Genomic DNA, 25962 nt, shown 5'->3' on the forward strand with positions numbered 1-25962 from the left:
AACCAAAACGTATAGATTTTTCGTAAACAATATACCATATGATGTATGAAGAGAAATTGTCTGAAATTATGTGTTAGATCTAGAATGACCTCCATTGCTGCTGTTGGACAGGTTCTCATGGCTCCTGTGATGCAAACACATGCTAGTCTCTGGACTTTGCATAGGTTTAGCCTTGCCGTCCGTTGCTCTAGTTTTGTGTACCAGGCAACTGCTCCATAAGTAATCATGGGTCTTACTATCATGGTATATATCCAGCGCAAAATGTATAGCCATACACAGGTATACTATTGATTTGCTTTTACACGCAACATGTACCAGATTCTACTTAATTTAAAAATTATAAGACATTTTCAGTTTAAAGATAAGAAAAAGTAGATTTTAAGTTACCTAAAGTTACTAATTTCCTACAAAAAGGTGTGTGACCATTATAAACACCTTTACATTCTTTTAGGAAGGGACTAGTAGTGTCATTCGCTTGGATGTCAGCACATTTTGGATCTTCAGCTGAACTGCACTGAAAGCATTTTATGCTCAAACCTGAAACGCACAAAATCAAAAACACTCTGTAAATTTTCTTGGCAAAAATATGGTTTACCTGTTGGTATTAATGTGGCTAATACTATTGATACTGTCTGGAAGTTCAGCAACATTGTTGAATCTATAACAAAATAAAAATAAATTTAAAAAATAGAAAAAGTTAAAAAAAACACGTTTTTTGTGTTTCAATGACGTATTTATGTTTGTTATAATATATACACTTCAGACACAACATTTCTTGCAACAAAAACACTGATTTCCTTCAAATAAAATAATTTTCAAATATATAATTTTCTTATTAAATCACAATATGAAATTTTGGCGAATGCGCCAGGCATCCATATAATAATGCATAATTTTGGGAGCAACCGATGACTTTCCCGGGTTTTCCCTTAAAACTACTAACATTTCAACTCCAAAAGAGACATATTCTAAAAGAATATAAAATTCTACATACGATAAGTATAGTTTCAGTAGTTTTAGAACGTACATTATAGTTTTTTAATGGGAAGTATTAAATCGTGGGAGGAAATTCTTCATTACTGTCTCGAGATTTAGTTAATCTCTCGACAGTAATGAAACACTCGGTATATATTTGTACTACATAAACACATTATTATATCTATAGCAATAGCAATTGTTTTTTATTTGAGAGATAGAACTTTTAAAGAAATACCATTTTAAAAAGGTTAATATATTATTTCTTAAATATTTCTTCAGTTAGCAAAGCTATTTTTTATTTTCTAATAACATAAAAGAATGAAATGCAACGTCTTATATCGCCTGACAGTCACACCTTAAATACTCAATCATTTTTATAGGTGTTCTGCGTATTTGCTAATCCATATATCAAAAACCTGACATGTTGCACATGACGTATTAGTGCGTTGGGCTTATTTTTTTAGTAGGAAATGACATAATTTACTTTTTTAGCCAAGTTCCAGAGAAAAAAATTCATCTCAAATATACAGAATGTCTAAATTAATCGGATATTCGGTGAGCTGAGAGGCCGGATGGTCATCGCGATTGTTTCAGTGAACACGATAACTCAAAAACCGCTGAACCGATTTTAACCAAATTTGGCACAAAAATACTGTGACATTCGAGAATCTGGCCATTAGTTTTTGGTGGGGGTGGGGGGTTGGTAAGGGGGTATAGGAGGGGGTTAAAAATTTAAAAAAATCGTAACTCCAAAATTACAGTAACTAGCGAAACGCGGTTTTCAAATTAAGATTAGGAATAATATTTGCAACAAAATTTGTAATAACATCAAAATCAGTCAAAGTCGCAGTTTTCGAGATATTAACATATTTTAGTATGGGCGGCTATACGTGCCTCCCGGCGCCAATTTTTATTTCCAAGCCAAATATTACACCGTTTTTAGGCGACCACAGTTATGGTAGGATATTAAGATCGGCAAAAAAAAGTTTTTTTTAATTTCACCGAGAATTTCACTCAAAATGAGTTATTTGGGTCATAAATGACCTAAATCCAAAATATTTTCATGGTGTCTGTCTGTCTGTCCGTCTGTAACACGATAACTCAAAAAGCGCTAAACCGATTTTAACCAAATTTGACATAAAAATACTGTGGCACCGAGAATCTGGCCATTAGTTTTTGGTGGGGGTGGGGGGTTGTTAAGGGGGTATGGGAGGGAGTTAAAAATTTTAAAAAAATCGTAATTCCAAAATTACAGTAGCTAGAGAAACGCGGTATTCAATTTTAGATTAGGAATAATAATTGCAACAAAATTTGTAATAACATCAAAATCAGTCAAAGTCGCAGTTTTTGAGATAAAAAAAATTGGAAAAATTCCTTTACTTAGAAACTAAAAGAACTGCCTACCAACTTTTTATTAAAATATGTATGTGTATGGGGGGGCATTTTTTGTCATAGTAAGCAATTTACTATACAGTATGAGATCTCGAAAGGTAGTCCATCTGATAAGTAGACACCCGAAAAAATCTCAAATATATATATTGAGGAAATGAAGATGGAACATTGCCGATGTGTATTTGAGACCTTTATATTTTCCTCCATGAGAAAGTAAAAATTACTCTTTTTCAAAAATATTGCTTAATTTAAACACATATATCCCAAAAAGTAATGGCGCGATTTAAGATTTTACTACAATGTAATAAAGTAGTACAAAAAAATAATGTTTTACCCTTTATAGGATGAGGCAAAATGAGCAATGTAAGAGGCAAAAAGTACCTCATTCGGTTAATGTTCCTCTAATACTCCGAGATGCACTTAAGATAATATTAGGTATACAGATCCTCTAATACTCAGAGATGTACTTGAGGCTTTTCAACCTTAAGCTAAACGATAAAACTAAAATTATGTGCACTCCCTCGGAAAATCATAACAGTGCTATAAGAATTGGAGAACTATTGGAATATGTAGGGGAATTCAATAACCTCGGCAGTATATTGATTGACATGATTACTAAATCCCGCTTAAGATGGGTTGGCCACGTATGCAGGATGCAAGAAAACCGCCTACCGAACTCTCTGCTTTACGGTGAGCTTGTAGACGGTAAGAGGAAATCAGGTGGACAACTCAAAAGATACAAGGACCTTTTCAATGAAAACTTAAAGGAGATGAGCATGTAGAATCAGTGGGAGGAAGCAGCGCACAATAGTACGCAATGGAAAAGAATTGTAAACTCAGTTAAATAAAGATGCGTTGCGATTATGAGATTTTTGAATGTCCGGAGTGCAGAAGAGAGATTGCATCACGTATCGGGCTTTTCAGTCACAGAAACAAAACAGTCAATGAAACAAAACGCCTTGCGTAACCATCTTCTGATGCGTGTTGAATATTCGTCAGCGAGTAATGGCAGTATGTAAGTGTACAGATAGTATTTTTTCCGATTGTCACTTTTCAAATTGTCACCGTATAATATACGACATGGGTAACTTATTTTCTAGACAGAAAACGATAAAGTTAGATACGTGTTTTCTATACACGAAAAAATTCGAATCGATGCGGCAACACCGCGAACCGTAGTCACTTTTTGGTTTCGTTGGAGGTATGTTCCGGAGCAGGCGAGAGCCTTTGGGAAAAACCAGACGGGTCTGGCCGCGAATTCCGCATATTTTCAAAGCGACGACGACGACGGCGGAGTCGCAGCCAGTCAGTTTTATAATTAAAATCGGGGATATTTCGGGACAGCAAAGGCGAGCACCGAGAGGGCTAAAATTAAAGGCCAGACGGAAATAAACCAAGACGAAGAATGCGACGTCGGAAAATCTGGCCAAAACAAAAACGCCGCGAATATCTAACATTGTTTCGAACTGTACTGACCTACGTGCACTTTTAGAATTAATAAATAAAAGTATTTCTGACTATCTTCAAATTTATATTATTTTTAATGAGAAAAAGCAGATCTCTAAATCATAATGTTACGACTCTATTTTACTGAATTCGCCATAACGTTTTTCATTCTGATATAAATTTACCAAAACGGAGAAGAATTATTGTTCTTTATTGACAGATGCCAAAAACCAGCAAAGAAGTAGTCTATTAGATTAGATCTAGAATTAGATCTTCCAGGTAGCTATCGGCCTGATCCACTGCGACCATTTCAGATCTACTGTGGTCCTCTTTTGATCTTTATGTTACATTCTCCAGTCCTTTCCTTTTCAAAGAGTCTAGCAACTTAGTGGAGATTGAGTCCTCAGGCTGTCGCACCGACGTAAAATGTGTCCTATCATTTCTTCTTCAGATTGACAGAACCTGCACATGCCTTCGTCCATCAATCCCGTTAACTTTAGACACCTATTCAGTTTAAAATGCCAGGTTGGTAGACCCTCTTTGACTGTCTTTCTGGCTTTGGTTATCAGGTCTGCCGTGAATTCTGGCGAATGTTCTACTATGAACTATGAACATCTTCACATGTCTGTGCCCTTGTGAATTTCTCCACCATTCTAGGGATTTGTTGATCAAACATCGTTTTGTGGCAATTCTCGTGACTGGACTTTCCAGGCAAATGCGGAGATGAAGTGATAATCACAAGAAAAGCTTTCATTAGAATATATCACCAATGGAGACCTTGCCGGAAACTGCTGGACTGACATTTCAAAAAATAATAACAAAAATAAACAAATTTTTTAATTGCATTGAAAATTTTTAATCGACGCCTCAAAATTAACATAGAAATCTACTTTTGTATCTACTTTTCATCTACTTTTGTATCTACTTTTCATACAACCATGTTCCAGTTAATAATAATAATTGGAGTAATGAAAGAGTACTATAATATAGTAGGTAATATCAATTTTTTGGACTTTGGAAGTTTGAATCGATGTAAAGAATCAAATTTAATAGTCACCAAATTAAAAAAAAAACAAATAAAATTTGTTGATTATAAGCAAATAAAACTAATACTATTTTCATTGAATATTTGCTACGCTTTAATATTTAATGTAACCTGTACTTGTTCTTTATTGTCCCACTGCAAAAATCAGCCAAGAAGAATGAGCTTGGCTTACGTCAAATCTCAATAAAAAGCATTCAAATGAAAAAAGTGCAGCTAATGCAAAAAGTTCTGCAATAAATAGCATAGCTATTGTTTCGAACAGCACTGACCTACGATCAGTAAAGTCGTGTTATCACTATTAATAAGTATTTCTCCATCATGTCAATCTTTATATTATACCATTATTAACAGAATAGAAATCTAATATTTGGACGGTTTATTATATTAAATGTTCTTCATTCTGAATTGATTTAAGCCCAACACGTTAGAACACAAAAACTAGCAATAAATAAAATAATCCCAATAAAAGCCACTTGGACAACATTTCGAACTTTTTTCCAGAAAGTGATTAATATAACATGTGGCCCCTTGTACACCTTATCAGAAAACGATTTGAAGAATCTACAAGATTATATTATCTATAGACAGATATTCGGTATAGCTTAGTTCGCAAAACGTGAACTGATACTTATATCTGTCTAAACCTATTTAAAGATATAATACGTTTATGACAACTGAAATTTTAATGAATGATAGATAACTTGAGTAAAGTCTACCTGATACATTCAAATATTTATTTAAAAAATCTATAAAAACAAGAAAAAACATTACAGATATTTTATGTATAAAAAGCCACTATATGTATAAAAATCACTGATCAGAAAATAAGAAGAAAATTGAAAAGATACTTAACATTCGATATTCAAGAAGTTATTGAAGACATTTAAAATTTAAGAAAAGATGACACAAATAAAAAACTTGATCGCTTACAAATTCCATATTTTTTCCATGTATTAGTGGTACCTCGAAAAACTTATATTAATTTCAAATTGACTTTTAATTGTTCTTTAAACTATTCGGAAAATACATCGCAACAAGTTTGAATAAGAATAATTTACCATTTTATACTAAAATTGAGAGTAAAATAATTCAATAGTAAAAATACTCAATAAATTTACCTATGTATATTGAAAAAACAGTTATTCTAAATACACTTCAACTAAAAAAAATTATTTCGTTTTATGATCTTTTTATTTATACCGGGTGCGTCTCAAAAGTGGCTCATCACTATATCTTGTTTATTTTTTCAGGTGAAAAAACGAGATTTGGTATGTTAGTATACGATATTTTTGCCATAATATGGTTTATTTGAAATTCATAAGGACAATTTGACTCGAAATACCAAGTGTGTGGTACCAAATTACTCGTAAAAAAAATCGTTTTCCAAATATGCCAATGAGCCACCCTTGTTCCGTTTAAAAAAATTAAGATTGTTGAGTTCATGATTAAATATACGATTTGGGCATCTTTTTAACCGACCAGGACAAGACACGAAAAACATTAGACGATAAAATATATTTTTCCAAAGCTCCTTGTTTAAAAATTAGTGTTTTTAATAGAGCCATGGTACTCTAGATTGAAATTTAAAATAGAATTTATTTTTGAGTAACTATGTCAAAAATTGACATATGATATGTCATTCGATTCAGAATGTTATTTTCTATCGAATAAAATAAAAAAATACCGAGGGTGCCATTTAAAAATCAAAAGTTGTAGTCATTTCCGGTGAAACTGGAAGTGACCGAAAACAATTGAATATGTCAATCAATCCCAATTTATCTCATACACTAACATACCAAATCTCGTTGTTTTATCTGTCAGCCCCTTTTGAGACGAACCCGGTATACAGGACACAACAATAAAACGAAGTTTTTTGCCCGAACTTTGTAACACCCTGTAGGGTGCAGCAGCTGTAGTAGCTATTTGAGTACTCTAGATTGAAATTTAAAATACGATTTTTTTGAGCGAAAATGTCAAAAGTTGACATGATATGTCATTCTACTGAGAGTGTCATTTTCTATCGAATGAAATAGAAATATACCGAGGGTGCAATCTTATGTAAATAGGAAAATTAAAAATCTTTCCATTTTAATTTTGCTATTAATTGTAACGTTAACCGATATGATATAAAATTCTGTACAGGTAGATGAACGAAAGTGTAGAAAAAAGTGTGTATTCTTAATTAATAGTAGGAACGTGATTTGGATCATTAAAATATATCTATTTCAAACTAATTAATGGTGACTTTAGAACATATTATAAATAATATCGAATTTATTTAAAGAAACAAATATAAGAATATTGCTACTTCCTAGCAATAAATTAATGGACTTAAACATTAATAAAAACAGAATCTGTTCCTTGTATTATAGGTATAATCTTAAAAAAATAAAGGAAGAATTACTGTATAGTTTTATTTAACAGCAATAATAGCTTTCCCATTCCATTTATAAAAGGAAAAAATATGTGTGTCATTACGGCATCATTTCTACGAGGCAGAAAAACACGGATGTAATAGTAGTTCATCAACCGCAAAGAAAATTGAATTGAAACGATTTCCATATTGAAAAAGTATTCATTGGTATATAGATAATATTATAATACTTAACACTTTTTCGTGATAGTTTTTATACGGATTTGACCAACTATTCGGTAATAACCTGATTGAGCTTTTTTGTTCTGAGTTCATGAGTTCAGTCCTTAAAAGAGAATTAATTTTACATACTTTTACAAGACATACGTATATCTAATTACCTTAATTCAGTTTTATTGAAAAGATAATTTATTTAAAAGGTGTGCTTTTTTTATAAAATTTAATTTTTGAACTTGACGAGAATGATTTAAGAGATATTAAAAAAATATATATTGGAAATACCATACTTTTGATTGTCATTTCGAACCAATGGAATACGGAAAAAGTAGTATCGCTAATCATGTCTACAGGCAATGCTGCAGTCTCTTAGGATTTCCCTATGATGTAAAGGTAAACTGTAAACGAGAGGGCAAAATACTTGAACAGGCATTTTTATATACACAGGTAAGTGCGACGCAAAACGTGTTATTTCGCAGATAAAGACAATCATTACAGCAGTGTACCATTTATTTAATAGTAATATAAGCAAATGAATGAATTTTATGTAGCTTATTTGATCTTAAGGCCGATTCTGGGTATTACAAAACAAACTCTAATAAGATGTAAAAAGAATTGTAAGTTGATTTAACATTTCTCATAAAATAAACAGGCTGTCTTAACTTGTGTATTGTTAACAATAAGTCCCTTTCGTTTAAATTCAAAATAGTACTATGCTTGTTCTTGAATTTCTACATAATTTGTATGTTTGTTTGCAACCTAAAATACTCAAACTTGCTCTATACCTATATAGAACTGAGATATTTCCTCAGAAGAGGTGGAATAGTCATTGAATTGATATCGAATAGAGGACGGTTGCCAACCGTCCTCTATTCCAGAGGACAGTCCCCTTTTTGATCGCATTGTTCTCTTTTCTCTCACGTATTGAAGCTCCCTTTTTTAAACTTTTTTAAACTCAAATATATTCGTCTATCGTCACAATGCTAATAAAATTGTTAATCTGGCAACAATGTGTCTTTTTATACTCCCACTAGTTCGTCCAGAAAAGAAATATTTCTGGAAGCAAAAAACACGTTTAAATTTTTTATGTTTTAACGCTCTTTAATCCTCTTGTCCTATATTTCTTAATTCTGAAAGTTGGCAACCCTAAATTAAAGTCCCAGTATTATAATATTGAAAATCTGAAAATACCCACTTTTATTAAAAAAAGGAATTGTAAGATAAAATGAAAAATAATCCTTAAATATTTTTCAGATTTTAATTCTGTAATTCAAAGAGAATAAGTCTAAAGTCTAATCCAAGAAAAATTGAAGTTTGATATCGAATTTGTATATTTTGTATATTTAATTTTTTGTCTAATATTTTTACTAAGATAATGAGAGAAGTTTTTAATGTTGCACTGATGTGACAAATCTGAATTCCCATGGCCTTATGAATCAATAGTAATTTTAATAGAACTATTTCAAATTTCTTAGATACTAATTAAATTAACAATATGTATTACAAAACAAATAACGTAATTGTATGAGTAATATAAAAATTTGTTTAACAAAATATAAATAAATATGTAAGCTCATTTAAATTTCTGCAGATTTTTTTTAAAATGGATAGTTTCTTGCCCTTGAAATAAATAATTGTTTGGGAGCACTTATCGTAGGCTCGTCATTAGTCCACGAGCTATGTGAATTAATTAACATAATTTTAACTTACTATGTCATTCTAGCGATAGTATGTTGTTATTTAAAACTCAAAATATATAAATATAGAAGTATATCACGAAATTTTGTTATCTAAAACAATTTAATACGTATATATTTCATCAACCAAGACATAAGTTGGATATTAAAATGATGTCATGAAAAAAATGCTTAAGAATTTTCTAGAAAATAATAAACTTACCTAAATAATTCCATTGATCTAATTTACACTTTTCGTAAGTTGGCGTAGGATAACCTAATGACATGGCGTTGACGTGTTTGAGTTGCACAGGTTGGGTGATGGCGTTAATACAGTTCATGTCTCCAAGGCGAGCAGCGATATGCAAAGGAGAATCACCCTGTAAAGTTAAAAAAAAGTTTTATAGTAACTGCGCAAACGCGTTCGGTTAATCAAACTTACCTGCGCATCTCGGGGGTTTGGTTTGGCACCGGCTACTATGAGCCATCGGACGATTTGGTACTGCGCAGTTTCCACGGCAAGATGAAGGGGAGTTTGCGCAGAGTCGTTGGGGGTATCGAGTAGTCTGGGATGCGGGGCTGCGCGGATTAGTGCTAAAGCTACTTCGACATATCGATGAAAAATTGCAGAATGGAGGTGTCTGAAATTGGAAATAATGTTCTAAATAGAGAAGTCTATACATCAGTTCAAATACTTTTATATATTTAGAATTTGCACTGAAAATAATATGGATATAAATATGTTACTAATAAGCCGAGCAATATGAAATCAAATCGTGATCTTACAATATATATAATGTATAACATTAAAAATATAATAAACAATTTATTACACAGGAACGCTAGCTTGGTCTACATTTATTACAATATTAATTGTTTAATGGATGCAATAGTGAAATATTGTCTCATGAATAAAAGAGTATCCAATATAATGAGAAATTAATACACATAGGTAGTTAAAAAGATTAATCTGAATGTTAAATAAACTATTAAACTTCTCAAGAAATAAGCAGACTAACTGGTAGTGAATGGTATTAAAGAAAACTGAAATTATAATGTAGGTAAAAAGATCACTAAAAATGAATTGAATCACTGAAACCAAATGTAATAATTACAGAATGAGAATTAACATCCAAATTAAGACTGGTGGTAAACGTTGGTGGATATCAACATAATTGTTCAAGGTATTAATTCAAGATATTTATTTAGGAAAAATTAAGATGACGCTAAACATCAAATTAAAACAGAACTGTTCTTATAGTACCTATTATCAATATTATACTTAACTCAATCCTCTTATGTTGGAATTGTGATTTAAAACGTCCAAATTCAATGAGGTAATACATCAAAAATAAGATAGATCATGATAAGTCCACTTACGATGTTTTTTACAGTTAAAAAATAATCGAAATGTATATCTAAATGAGAGAAGTTCAAATAAAAAGCAAAAGTAAAAAATAGCTCATTGTAAGAACTACGTAAATATGTTTCAAATTTCTAGATGTGAATGATCATTTAGTAGAAGATAATCTAAAGACCTTCAATCTAACCTAAATAATCAAAATTCACATAATAAATATGTATAAATAATAGACTAATTAAAGGCGATTAAGAAGACTTCGAGTGTTGAGTGGTAAAGCACGAGGGTCCGAAGCACAACGAAATGACAGATGAGATGACCAAATAAGGTTCATGAAAACCATTTATCGGATAAGAACCTTGTTATAACACTGCAGTTGTTTTAGAATAATTGTAATATTAGCGAGAATTTTAGGTAACTATTAATGTACGCTTTTATAGATGTAGAAGAGTGGGTTAATGGAATATGAATTTACCGGATATCTTTAAAGGTTCAAACCTGAGACGAATACCATACCGGCGGAATTTTCACCATCAAGCCCGATTATCCCTAAAGTCATCCACTCAGTCCTTGACTCAGTCATAAACAACCTGACAATAATTGAACTAAAAAACAAATTTTACGAAATGGAGTTTTTCATGGAATACCCTTGTAAATAGACTATTACATCGATCCAGTGAGGTAAAAGTTTTTTTTAATTTGGTCTGGTAATAACAAGATTACAGTTGAGGGTTGGAACCTTTGGTGTTACACAGCAAAATAAAAACACTAAATCACCACAATACACCAAAACACTTTTACTTTTACACTGGACGCGCGTTTCGCTAACCATGTTAGCATCATCAGCAGATGATTATAAACTAAAGTACAATCTACAAGTTGAGCGTTTATATACTCGCTCAGTGGCGATCAGATGTATTAGTTATTAGAAATACTAATAATTGCCTGGAATTTGATATCTATAGGAAAAATACGACCACACGCAGATATATTCCTAATGAATCACATCATAGTGTTGAACATAAAATGGCTAGTTTAAATTTCTTAGTTCATAGATTACTTAGTTTCCCACTTTCCAACGAAAGATATGAAATAGAAAGATATTACATTAGGAATGTAGCTGAGTGTAATGGATATTCTCCTTCACTAGTTGATAAATTAATTAGAAAACGTAGGTATAGGTTAATGATTTCTGAAAATTCGACTTTTCAAGCGGAGAAAGATACGTCTAAATATTTTTCGATACCGTTTGATAGAGAGTTACCCCGTGGTCTAAAAGGAATTTTTAAGAATGTCAATTATAAACTTGTGTTTAGTGCTAAGAATAAATTACAACAATTATTAGGTAATCCAAAAGATAAAACACCTCCACTGGAAAGGTCGGGTATTTATGAAATTTCGTGTAAAGATTGTAATCAGAAATATGTTGGGCAAACTGGAAGATCAATATTAACTAGATTTAAAGAACATTTAGCTCAGATAAGATATGGTAGACCGGATAAATCTTGCGTTGCCGAACATATTGTTGATAATGAACATTGTATAGATCTTAATAATTTAAAATGAATTAAACAAGTCTCAAATTACAGACAATTAGATGCATATGAAAGCATCAGAATTAATAAATGTAAAGATAGTATGAACAGAGTCAACGGTCCAATTCCTTCAAGTTCTTTGTTCCTACTACTCTAGTGGCGGAAATCTAACTGTTACGCTCAGTTGGCTCTGGCTCGGTTGGCTAGATTTTGCCACGCCCACTCGGGGCCCACTGAGCGAGTATATAAACGCTCAACTTGTAGATTGTACTTTAGTTTATAATCATCTGCTGATGATGCTAACATGGTTAGCGAAACGCGCGTCCAGTGTAAAAGTAAAAGTGTTTTGGTGTATTGTGGTGATTTAGTGTTTTTATTTTGCTGGTAATAACAATATTTTTATTTTGGCGATTTTCGCGATTTTAATGAAAGATTGCGATTTTTTTCGCGATTTTAATGTTATTTACAACGTTCTTTGAGCCGACCCTTCCATTTCAGAAGTTCAAGTTATATTAATGTCGATTAGTGGGGAAAATTGTATCATAAACTAATATAACATGATGTCTAGAGTTGTTACTAGAACATCCTTTTCTCGAACAACATTCCAACTCTTTTAATAGTTTGTAACTGTCAACATTCATAAATATTAATTAAAATAAAATGTATACAACTAGTGGTGCGATTATTATAACACTCGTGGTTCGTGGTAGCGTTAATCACAATATTGGTCCTATTGTGCTACAAAAGTAATTAAGTATACAAATGATCACTAAAACAGAGATTGGCCAACAAATCCTAAGTATGGAGGAAAAATTCGCCAGGACAGAGGCAGGTAAAATACTTCATAGTAGATTACTTGCCAACATTTATGGCAGACCTGATACCTAAGCAAAGACAAAAAATATCAAAATTGTAGTAGGTCTACTAACAGAGGACGTTGCAAGCTCAGTGCAATAGCTTCACAAATGTACTACTAGTTGATGATAAACCATTGACAAACTGCTATATGGTAGGTTCAGCCTCCAACCTTATGAAAAGAACTACTGCAGAATTAAGAGATCATAGACCACAAAAAATCTGAGATCATAGTGAAATTGGCCAATAGCTGCCATCTCATAAAATGTAGTCTAAACTTTTGGATCAACTTAAAGATGTTTCTTATGAATTGTTTGTAGATTGTAGGTATAGGAAAGGAAAAGATAATCATACTGTAACCTTATAGATCTGATGTGTCCCCCTTTCTTGAGTTATAACTCATCATACAGTCTCAAGATTTTGAGTAAAGCCAGCATCTGACACGGTTTTACAGAGGTTAGTTCTCCATCTCCGATATCAGTCGTACTAAAGTTTATAGCACGAATGGCTGTCATCTCGGTGCACTCAGTGATGAGATGTTCTGGTGTTTCCTCATTTTCCCAAGAGAATCTGCATTTACCAGTTTCTTAATTTCAATTTAATGAGGTTTCATAGAGGATACGGTTAAAAACCCCATGGCAATACGAAGATTATCCTTTACTTAAATCAAGGAAAATCTTCGAGTGTCTTAGGCCTTTGGAAGATTCTCATTCCAGGTTACGGATGGAGGCTTCCAGGTTCTTGAGCTCCCATTTAAGTTGATTTCCACTTCGGAAGCAGAACGTTTCTAGTCCAGTTAGTGAAGTGTTCGCTTCTTTTTTTAGCTAGATCGTTTGCTTTTTCATTACCTTCTATCCCGTGGTGCACTAGCACCCAGAGTAGGAGTATAATACTATATTTTTTTTCCTACTTTATTCAGCTTCTCTAGGCATTCTTTGACCAACTTTGATTTGATGGTTACTGAGTTGATCGCTCTTAAAGCTCCTTGACTATCGTATAAGACGATAAGGTTCCTATCTAAGTTGTACGCATCTTTCGATGGCGTAGCTTTCTTCCTGAAGGATGCTTGTGTGCCCATTGATTCGGAGTATTTAAAAAATACTCCTATCCATGTTCCTGTTTTGGTTTTTTGTAGCATCAGTATACCACGTTCTGGCATGGTCTTTTAACTGCCGGGCAAACGTTTCTCCCTTTCAATTCTTTTTGTCATCCATTTTCCCATGTCATCCACTGGGAGTGGAATTTTCCTTCTAAGGGCGGTCCAAACTCCTGAGCTGACAATTTTATTCTCCCAGTACTGTTTCCAAGTCAATGACCATTCATTGTCGCAATCATTTCATTGTCGCCTATGAATTGTTTAACTTATGATTATATAGTATTTTTTTTGCTTTTTATTAATATAATATAATAAAAATCGTGTTATTTTAGCAACCAACCTTCGTCGTATGTGCGAAGCGGCGAGAACACTTGTGGGCAGATGGTTGAAATAAGGAAAAACCCCGTATAAACGGACGGATACTTTCAAATTTCACATAAGCGTACCGCCAGTACCGCTCTTTAAAATTTAAAATAACTGTTGGCCAATTACCTACGTTGGGATTTCCAGCGAAGTTGAGTCGATTTCACGTTAAATCGCGATTCGTAGAGGACCATATTTGCTTTTGTACCAAGAATGATTAAAGAAACCTGTAGTCTGTGGAATAGGAAGAGATTACAATAATACTTCCTAGTGACGATATACTATCTATTGTAGTATAAATTATAAATTTTTACTAAAAGCAATAATTTAATTTGTGAAATTGATCATTCATCTAAGAAATGAATTCATCAATTAGCATAATATCGTATTTTTGGACGCTTAGGTATACGAAAATTGAAAAATGGTGTCACTATACCTTAATAATATTAATTACTAATTTAGAACGGGTTGTACTGCGTCTGATATAATAACAGAGCATCTACCTTTAATCAAGGCCGTAGAAAACAAATTATAATAAAATTGACAGTCATTTTAATATAATTAGCCGATATTTTGTCAACAGATTATACACATTTGATTTTTTACATATAAATATAGAATTAACAAATTTACAAAAGCATTAAAAGCACTAGACAGATCTATTTACGTCATCAGTGTATCTTAGTCATTGAATAAGATAAAGTCTGATAGGTAGTTCAAAGCAATTTCGATTAAACCTACCTAATATATTCATCAAATCATGTTATCTGGATAAGTGGATATGACTGAAGTATTTTATTTTTCCAAAAGCACGTAGACGTAGGTACGACATATTACATATACAAAAATGGGTTCAAATCAACCCAAACTGGATTTTTGGCGGTAATAGGTGCATTTACACCGTTGATTTTAGTAATTAGATGAGAAGTCCAGCTCTATCAGGGAAGTTCGGAAAGAATGGTAGTCGACCCTGACCGTTCGAGAACTACAGAAAAAGTTTAGCTGAGAGAGACGGTACACAAAGCTATTCGGATTTTCCTGATTGTTTCATATTTTTGTTGACAAACCCGTCCTTGGGTCTAAATCAATTTAATTTTTAATATATACCCATTGTAATAAAGGTAAAAATCGCAGCTTATCTTTGGATTGTGCGGTAGCTCAGCGTTCCTGGTATGAATGAACGATAACCTTGCTCTTTAAGATTATTAGGTTAAGAAAATATGGAATAAATAGCGCGTTTAAAAGGCTTAGAATATGTCATAAAATTTAACTTACGTATCGCCATCCTCATCCTGTTCGAAGTAAATTTTCCACGGTATGTCGTCATCGCTGGAAGCAACAGGCGGTTGGTCTTTGCGATTTAGGTCGTTAAAGCCCGCTTCGAGATTGAGCTTGGAAATTTTCTCGGCTAGGGAGAGCTCGCTGGTGTACACCCCACTGTCTATGTGCATGGATTCTCTGGTCTTATGTTCCTTATCCTGAATTATTCCCGAATCGGTATGGCTTCCCAGTTCGTTCCTGTCGGACCTCGGCGGGATTTCCTCGGAAATTTCTCCTGACAGCATCAGATTCGTACTCGATATAAAACCACTATCACTTGTGGAGTCGATCTGCTCGCATTTGTCATCGCTACTTAGTTTTCCAGCATCTGGAAAATGGAAGGACGATTGATTATCCGACATTTTCGTAGGGCAATCGGATGTATCGAAAAAAAAATAACGGAAATTAGGTCGAAAAAAAGTTGTGATTTAAGTTGCGCACACGTAATATCACTGCACAAAAGAAAATGTTCGTTTAAGGGTATTGTCTAGTTCAGAAAACATTCGTATTTCGAAAATCGTTAAAAAAAACTCGGACACACACAAACACGATGACAAACAAACTATAAAGACTCGAAAAAGAATGGGCGAGAACGTAAAATAGCATGCGGTACGGCGCGCAAGTACGGGATTCCCGGGACTTGCGCACAGTACTTTCGGCGGCTATCGATGTGCCGCAACGTTGCCAATGTGCCAAGAAAGTTCTTCAATTTCATAATTCGGCATAAATTAATCTAATTACCAAATACGTTTTCTCTAAATGTCACCTTTTGTAATAATAAAATTTCCCATAGTCTGCTGTTTACTTACATTTGTCTTCGTGTTTTAAAACTTTCATTTATTTTCAGCGTCCTTAAAAAAATAGATGTAAATTATTAACTGATACTAAAATTATATAAGAGGTCTTTCTACCTCTGTTTTCAATATTTTTAGATTTCTATACAAAACAATTCTACCTCTCTAATCAATTTGAGATTTAAAAAGAATTTTATAAAAAACATACAAAATGGGGGTAAAACTATTTAATTCCTGTGATTGATGGGTTGAAAGAAATTTTCTTATATCATTAATAAATCTCATTAAGCAGGATATTTTTTATATTTAAAGTTTTTGGCGTTATTAGAATAGCATGAGCGAATCTGAGATATTGTTACATTAAATAATCTCATACCTATTTATTTTTTGAACTGAAAGAACTGTCAATTCTTATTTTTCAGTACCTGTTAGTTACCCCTCAACGGTAACACTTAAAATAATTAGTGTGTAATATATGCTTCACTTATATTAAAAAAATGCTATCATACGCCGTATATATGTATCTTCCAAAACAATATTACATATTTTTGAGTGTAATAAACTTATTTTATAAACGCATATCAACCATAATAACACATCAAATTCTAATTGAGTTTCAAACTATGACTATTAATTGATCACAATAATAAAATTGTTATTTTGATAATGCTAAATGTTTTTGGATTTCCACAAGCGTTAGAAAGGGCATCGAGGTGTTAAATTTAAGGAAATACTATTTAGCGGATTATGTACTTGTTGAGTAATACAATAGAAAAATTTTAATGAGTAACAAAAATCCCGAAATTCAGTGCGAAAGTATATAATGAGGTGTTTAAGGAGAAAAGCATTACAGTGGTATTTCCAAAACAAACATTGGCAACGATGCTTACTTTAACAGGTATACTGGTACTATCAATAAATTCCGAAACGAGGAAACCCTAGCTGCCCTAGGCCTAGAAGATATAAAATGTATTGGAATTTTAGAATTTATTAATTTTGTATATACAGGGTGGTCCGAATTGTATTCTGGAAACATCGGCGCCATATTCTGCAAATAAAAATAAGTAAAAAAGTTCTCAAATAAGTAAAAGTAAATGTATGTCCTCAAATGCTTAGTTTCGGAGATACAGGGTGTAGAAATTTCATTTTTATTTCGATTTTTTCCAAATAATTTTTGAAGTAATGTCAATATTTGGATATATGTAAAAGGGTGTATTTCATTTTTATTTAGATTTATTCCAAATTATTTCTTAAGTATCGTCAATATTTAGATGACAATTGGTGTCTGGGAGTTTTTTGATATGAAAAATTTGATTTTGTTGTCAATATGACTACTACTTGTAGAGGTTGTAGGCTCTACCTGGAGCTCTACCTATTATTTTTCAACTGGTTTGAAGAGTAATAACTTTCCGTTCGTACCTGTATAAAACTACTGAGTAAAAAAATATACATTTACGGTGTTTTTTACGTAAAAAGGTCTCTTGGTAAAAATCGCTACGAGTAATGGTACTCGAGATATTTGGAATCGAAATTATCAAAACCTAATAAGAGATCATTATCAAATTTAATATTTTCAGGGCTGGTACCTAGATCTCGATAAAAGAAATATATTTTCTGTTTACCGTTTTTCAAATAAGTTTAAAATAACCCAGATATTTTACTTTGATCATTTAAAAAAAGGAATTGGTATTTTAATTTGGAATTTTTTGAAAAAATTCTAAAATTTTTTTCAAAAAATTCCGAATTAGAAAAAATCGAGAAAAAAAACCTCATAGACGTATTTTTGGGGTCAAAATAACACCCTAAAAATATTTGCACATATTTAAGACTCATACATTCAGTTAAATTTTTTGAATCTCTTAATAGTTTTTATAGGAAAAAAAATAGTTGTAGAAACTACACAAAAAGTGATGAGTATAAAGAATTTCCGCATTTATGGAGATGGAATCTCAAAATTCATATTATTTATTGTACATGCCGGGTACCTATTTGCACAATACTAAATATCAAATTGTATTTTTGATAGCCTACTAAGAGAATTGTTTAGTTAGATATTGCTCCTATTTAGTCTCTGATCAAATTAAATTGGTCAGTATTAAAAAAAACCTCGTCAGAGGTTTTACATTAAAAAAATTGTTTAACTAACTTAGTACTATAGCGGGCCTGATTTTTAAAGGAAATCTAAACTTAAATTGGATAATTAAAGATAAAAGATGTATAGAAATTGTGTTACCTCGAGATATGGAAGAATTATACAGGGTTGTCCGAACTGTACTCCGGAAACTTCAGCAGCATATTTTGCAGATAAAAATAAGTAAAAAAGTTTGTATTAATATATGTCCTAAAATGCTTAGTTTCGGAGATGCAGGGTGTAGAAGTTTTTTTTTATTTCGATTTTTTCCAAATAATTTTTGAAGTAACGTCAATATTTGGATGAAAATTGGTGTCTGGGGGCATTTTTGATCTGAGAAATTTGATTTTGGTGTCAATATGACTCTTACTGGTAGGGGGCGCCACCTATATATTTTTTAACTGATTTGAAGAGTAATAACTTTTCGTGCGAACCTGTATAAAACTACTGAGTAAAAAAATATACATTTACGACGTTTTTTACGAAAAAAAGGATCTTGGAATCTCAATTATCAATACCTGCCATCATGACATAAATTAAACATGCGTCGACTAAATAATTATTAGACCGAAATCATAAATTTGAAATGTTTTTGTGCTAAAAGTTCAACAGAAACTGTTTTATCATCATTTTTTCAAAAAATAAAAATATGATTAATTTAAAAAAATATAAAATTCTCAAATTTATCATTTCAGTCAAGTAACAACTATCTACTCAATATGTTTATTTTTTGTCAATAATGTCATGTATTGACTATTTCACTCAAAACGAAATTGTTATTGAGGAGTAGCTTCGCGCTGACTATGAATTAATTCATACCAATTTTGTTGTTATAATCTTACCAACAAAGATTCAGTTAAATTAAAGTAATCTATAAGGGTTGATTTTCCTAATTATTATTTCGTAGATATGAAAAATACTCCACTGTGCGCCGGCGGTTTTATTCGTTTGCGGCGCTTTGCCGATAAATAATTATTCATAAAATATCAAAGGATTATCGCGACAATGGCAATTTTTGATCCAAATATGTATGTGTTTTGTTTTTAAAGAAATGCCCGCCAAAAATTTTGAATGTCCAGTTTGGTGTAGCAAAGCGCCTACAAACCAGGGATAATTATGCCGTCGCCGCGCCGTGGCGCTTATTTTTCTTCGGCGCCCTAAGCTGTAGCCTAGTTAGCCTATTGGGTAATCCGCCTCTGATTCAGGCTGAGACGACAAACGCCATATCCAAACTACTTCCATTTAAATCCCGAATAACTTTTGAAAAGGAATACAAACATTTTTAAAAATGAAAGCAATTAAAAAATGTACGAGAAGAAATAAAGTTTGTAACCTATCCTCGCTGTTAAAGTATATCATTTAATCTACCCTTGTGGTTAAAATACTATTTTATCTACTATTTTTGATAGATATAAGGCAATTTTAACAGTTGCTATGGAAAAAATATATGAGTACTAGAAAAATATTTGAATGACAAATGGATTCCTATCAGTTACTTTTGCTTCTATCACGATAATCGGCTGCTATTGGTTAAAAAAGACGAAAATAATAATTGTTTCTTCTAGCCTTTCACGGCTAAAGATATAAATATAAGTAATTTCTGTTGACTATTAAGTTACTTTTATTTCATATTTTAGTAAGAATAAAATTTATTCTTACATATCTAGATTATTTGTTTTGATAACATTTAATGTTATCAAAACAAATAATCTAGACCTCTCACCATCGCGTCGCGTCGTTATGACCGCCAATGGAACTACCTACCTACCAAGGATATAAAAATATATACCCGTAATATATAGATCGGGTATTTCCTAGATTATTTTCCTATACACATCTAGGCTAGTTAAACTAACAGATGTCTGTTGTTACCATAAAACGGGCGATTACTTTAATCTTTATTGCAACCATTAGAATTTCCAGGCTTAAATTAATAATAGATGGATCCTGTAAATGTTTCAGCTGTTCTATAACTTTCTCTTAAGGCCAAAATTTTAAATTTTTTCAAAAGAATTATTGTAAAACAAATATTTTCTTTGAGGCGTCTTTTAGAAAAAAGTGTTGGCAAGTTAATTATTGATTTGATCTCGCAATTAATATCTATCTACAATGCCACTTTCAGAAGAAATTTTGTACAGAGGTGGAAGGAATGGGAAGATACCTTTCTTGGGCACTGAAAAGCATAATGGCATGTTTCGGAATATTTTCATATTAACATAGGTACATGTTTAACAAACCCACAATTTGATGCTCTATAACTTTCGATGTATTTTTTTATTTAAAATGACGTATTCTATATGATGGACGACTGAATATTACTTTAATATATTTTTCATCAAAGTGGATAAATATCACCATTTTTCAATTTTCGATTTTAAAGCTCAAAGAAGTATGAGTGTATCAGGATAATTTTTTTTAAATAGAACATCCTGTATATTTTTGAATTTTTGGCTTCCTTTCATATCACTTCACATAATCCTAAGATATGAGTAAATATATTTCGATAGTTTCAAAGATATTAATAAATAAATAAAAAAAATATATTTTCAGCCTTTCTTAAAAAGACTGTCCTAAAAGGACTGTCCTGAAATCAAAACTATATTAGGTATAACTATATAGGTTTACTTCAGATGGTCTGTACTTACTTTGTTATAAATATGGCAATCGTAAATCATACAGTGTGTTCAAAATTCTACGCCGAATTTTCTAAAATATAAAATTATTTTTCTTCGTTTTTTAAACGGAACACCCTGTATATTATTTTTTCAGTAGATGGAGAATTATAAAATGAACATTTTTTGTATTTAGAGTATTTCAAAATGTTTAACGGTTTCGCAGATATTCCCGGTTTTATATTTCATATGGCATTTTCCACAGTAAATTTTTATGAAAGCCGCCCAATGATTGAAAGAGCCATATGAAATAATACTGCGTGTATCTGTAAAATCATTAAAAATTTTGAAATATAAAAAATTTCCATTTTTAAACTCTCCATCTATTGAAAAATAATATATAGGGTGATCCATTAAAAAAAACGCGAAGAAAAATTATTTTATATTTTAGAAAGTTTGGCGTAAAATTTTGAACATCCTGTATGATTTACGATTACCATATTTATAGCACAAACTAAGTACAGACCATTTAAAGTAAACACCTAATATAGCCTTGACTTCAGGACAGAGTTCTTCTATTTTTAATAATTTTTTTGAAAGATACAGATATATTTATTATTTATTTAGTAATCTCTCTGAAACTATCGAAATATATTTACTCATATCTTAGGATTATGTAAAGTGATCTGAAACTAAGCCAAAAATGCGATAATATACAGGGTGTATCATTTAAAAAAATCATCCCGATCCATTCACACTTTTTTGAGCCACCCTACAGAAGTTAAAATATTTTTTCTGAAATACATCCTCGTACGTACTTTAGGTTTGCACTTAAACAAAATTCTCAAATTTTTTTTTTATTCTAGGAGCTATATACCCGACGCACTATTGCCGGACCCTGTATCACAGTTTAAAGAATATAAAATGAAATACCCTCGGAAATACCGAAGCATTTTTTATAATATACCTACCAAAGTAGCTATATTTTTATGTGGTGTTGATGAAAGGGGGAGATTGCTGTATTAACCCTTATTTACGCAAACTAATAATGAACGCTTAAGCTAAACTGAACAAACATGTAAATCAATATACCTACAGGCAAATAAATAAATTTTGAGGAAAGAAACTGTTATTGAGACGCATACTGTTTCAGAAAAACCCATCGATCTTGTTATCTTATCGTTAATGAAACGTTTTCCCAGGTGTCGTCGCGTATATTTTTGGGGAAATTGAATGGCGTGGCGCCGACTAAACGTAGCCACAGACTTAATCTGTGACGTAGCCGTTGTTTATCTATCAGTTCAAATATGGATCCCATTAACAGAACCTTACACAATTTTACGTATAGGAAATTGTTGAAATCGTATTTTCGTTTTTTCCGACCTTAATGCACCTCTCGGAACCGAAACAAAACATCAAATTAATTAGGTATTCCTAGATTTATTGTGAGGTATCAACACGTTTCACGCTTACCGAAAGCCATTGTCGAGAAAGATGATTTCATTTCATTTTCTTAAATATATCCAGTTGAAAGAATTCAAATGGGCAAGCTTCAAGGACTTACATCCAGGTTCCAGTTCTGCCGGATCTATATCATTTTTACCTTTAAATATAATTTAACTAAATTTTATTTTGCATGAAGCAATCCGCGTTCAAAAGTTTTGTAGTCCGTTAGGGAAATCTGATGTTTGAGTTTTATCAAATCATTATCACCTGATCTTAGCTGTTCTAGTTATTTGGTAGAGATACCTTAAGGTTCAAATTTATAACTATGAGGCTTTACATACTATAGACTATACGAACATAACATACGAACTTTACATACTAATAAAAGATAGTAGAGACACAATAATTACAGCCTTCCATCAAAACTGCAGCATAGGGATTGTTTCATGCTAGAAGCAAAATGATCGGTATTTGACAGATAATATTTTTAAAAGTATTTAACAGATTTATTTTTATTTGTCAGGTTAATATTTAACAGATAATATAATTATACATATATATTTTTTTTACTACCGCTACTGGTGAGTAGGGTTGCCAAGCATCTGGGAATTCCGGGAAAATCTCGGATTTATGTAATTTGTTCCGGGTACTGGAATTTATAACACTATTCCGGAAGTGCGTCAATCATATTATAAAACGAAATGTTCTTAGGTAAACCTTATAGTTTACAAACTAACAAAATAGACACTTACGGTTAACATTATTCCATCACCAATTTTCGATAATATATTTTCATTCCTTTAGGTAGTTATATTATTTCCCTTCACTTATGTTACTTTGGTAATTATAATAAACCTTTGTTTAAAGTTTGTGCTTGTGTCAATAAACAAGTTTTGACTATATGATTCCTTTTAATTTGTTAATTTGTTTACTATTGCCCTTGTTTATCTATTGCTTACTATCCCGGAACTTTTTTCACAGAATTTTCGCGAAATTTAGCTATGAAAATCTAAATAAAATTAGAAAAGTAAAATAATTATTAAAAAAGTAATATATAAAATAATACAAAAATATATTATATTCTAGCAAAGTATTAAATTAGATTTAAATGTTAATGTACAATAACTACATGACATTACAAATTATAATATTACCATAGAGTTAAAAATAATATTACAAATTTTATCATAAAGTTCAATAAAATTAAATTAATAAGCGCATTCACCATTTTATCAAGAAATTATACTCGATTCATTTTTATGATAAAATTAACGAACGTAAAATAAGGATAAAATATTAAAACATTTTGTGTGTTTTGTAGTATAAACGCTATACCAAGGTTGTTTAAATAAAAGTGTTTTTTTAACAAAAAATATAAGAACTATAAAAAAATGTAATGTCATATTATTTTGATTATTTAAAAAATATATGCCCTAAAAATAATTGTATTAATAATTTAATTTTCATTTTATTTCTTTTTTTTTGGCTTGTTTTATAAGTACTTTTTATTGTTAATACCTATTACTATTATACTTCTAATTAAGTAGTTAAATTGACCTTGCACATGTTTAATAGATAAATAATTAATATAATTATTATAAGAATCATTTTGTTTTCTTTCAAAATTTCTAAATAATTTTTTTGATAACTTTGTTTACTTAATAATCATTGCCGTCAGAGATTTTGTTTTTATGTATATCTTAAATCTCAACATAAGCTGGAGTTGCCAGATTGTTTTAGGAAAATTCCGCGAGGGTACAAAAAGCGAGAGCAAAAAAAAACTGGCGCGCTAAAAAATACCCCCTTCCACATTTGCGGGAATAGTGTATTAGTATTAGTGTGGAAACTAATGTGTGGGTAAAACAAATCATAGTCAAAACATGTTTTATTCACACAAACGAACAACATAAAGGAAAGTATAGTTTTATATAATTACCAATATAACATTAAATGAAGGCAATTAATTAGATATAAACGAAATAGCTGGCAACTTAACATAGGCTTATGATATACATATCTAACGCAAATAAAATATTTAAACATATAAAAAAATAAATTACTAAATAAGTTTTTCTATTTGTTATAAAATATTCTATCATAATGTAATATTAAAAATAATATAAAAATCTGACAATTCATTCAAAGTCGTTAGTGCTACAGGTACAGTATTTTTAATATTTAATTTGTCTCATATTTCTTATCTATATAGAGATGCATCATAGTTAAAATTGTTTTAAATATTTGAACCTAACCTGACCTAAACAACAAAGATTTTCATTTTAAAGTTTTATTTAAGGCACATCCCATTTTTTGATAGCCTTACCCACTGGGACAATATTTACATTTCTTTCAAACTTTTTTTAACCAGTTTTAAACGTCTGCTGATGATGCTAACATGGTTAGCGAAACGCGCGTCCAGTGTAAACGTAAAACTGTTTTGGTGTATTGTAGTGATTTAGTGTTTATAACACCAAAGGCGCCAACCCCCAACTGTTATAGTAAACTGCCACGGTAAACTGCGAGTAAAGTATTAATCAAAATTTACGTATATTATTTCATACATATACAGAGGAACTACAAATGTTTAAAATTCGTTCAAGGGCAAGATTTCTAAGGTGTAATTTCCAATCATATGTAAAAACAGTCATTTCAGAAGTTGTTTAGTGTGAAGTGTGAAAATTATCAAAGTTTGAAAAAATACGGCGTCAGAGTTAGCTAGGAAATGAATATCGCTGTCATTTCATATGTAAAATTATATGGGGAGTGTCATCGACCGATTTTGCTAATTTTATTTAAAGTCAGCCTTATACATATAGGCTAATATTAACAAAAATATGTAAGTGGGCCAAGTACGAGGGCAATGGTACTATAAAAATTGGCATGGGTTTACCGATGGTATTAATTTAACAATACGGACGATATTTTTAAATAATTATTTGAAGAAAACCAAAGGAGCTACACGTTTACAACATTACGGGTTTATCCATGAAAATGTCGATTTTTTGAGTGCCGCTAATAATAAGTACACTAAGCTTTTGGGGCAATTTTACAGCTGATTAGATAAGTTAATTGGCGGGTTAATTGTTTGCAAGTGATATTTTAACAACCTTTAAACAATTATTTAGATCCGTTAAAAAACGAAATATGCTTAATGAGTTTAATTCATAACAAGATAAGATCAATTGGAATTCCTCAGTACCCCTAAAAAGGACCTATATAAAAATATTACTCTAGTAAATTTTAGTATTTATTTAATGAAAAGTAATAAATCTCATATTATTTGCTAGCATAAAAATAACAGATAACATACTATATGTTATCTG

At 31.4% G+C, this 25962-nt stretch overlaps 1 protein-coding gene across 1 annotated transcript in view; it reads right to left on the reverse strand.

Moving 5' to 3' along the window:
• The window catches only part of LOC115887424 (NF-kappa-B inhibitor cactus), a 56809-nt gene that overhangs the window by 9962 nt on the left and 20885 nt on the right, over window positions 1-25962 (reverse strand). The window contains exons 2-4 of the mRNA XM_030906841.1: window positions 15612-15984; window positions 9570-9768; window positions 9351-9507 (exon numbers count right to left, since the gene is read on the reverse strand). Of these exons, the coding sequence (XP_030762701.1) occupies window positions 9351-9507; window positions 9570-9768; window positions 15612-15984 (729 nt within the window). The remainder of the gene's footprint in view (window positions 1-9350; window positions 9508-9569; window positions 9769-15611; window positions 15985-25962) is intronic.

The sequence above is a fragment of the Sitophilus oryzae genome, unplaced genomic scaffold, assembly GCF_002938485.1.
Source record: "Sitophilus oryzae breed Bouriz unplaced genomic scaffold, Soryzae_2.0 scaffold_575_pilon_pilon, whole genome shotgun sequence".
NCBI classification, from domain to species: Eukaryota; Metazoa; Arthropoda; class Insecta; order Coleoptera; family Curculionidae; genus Sitophilus; species Sitophilus oryzae.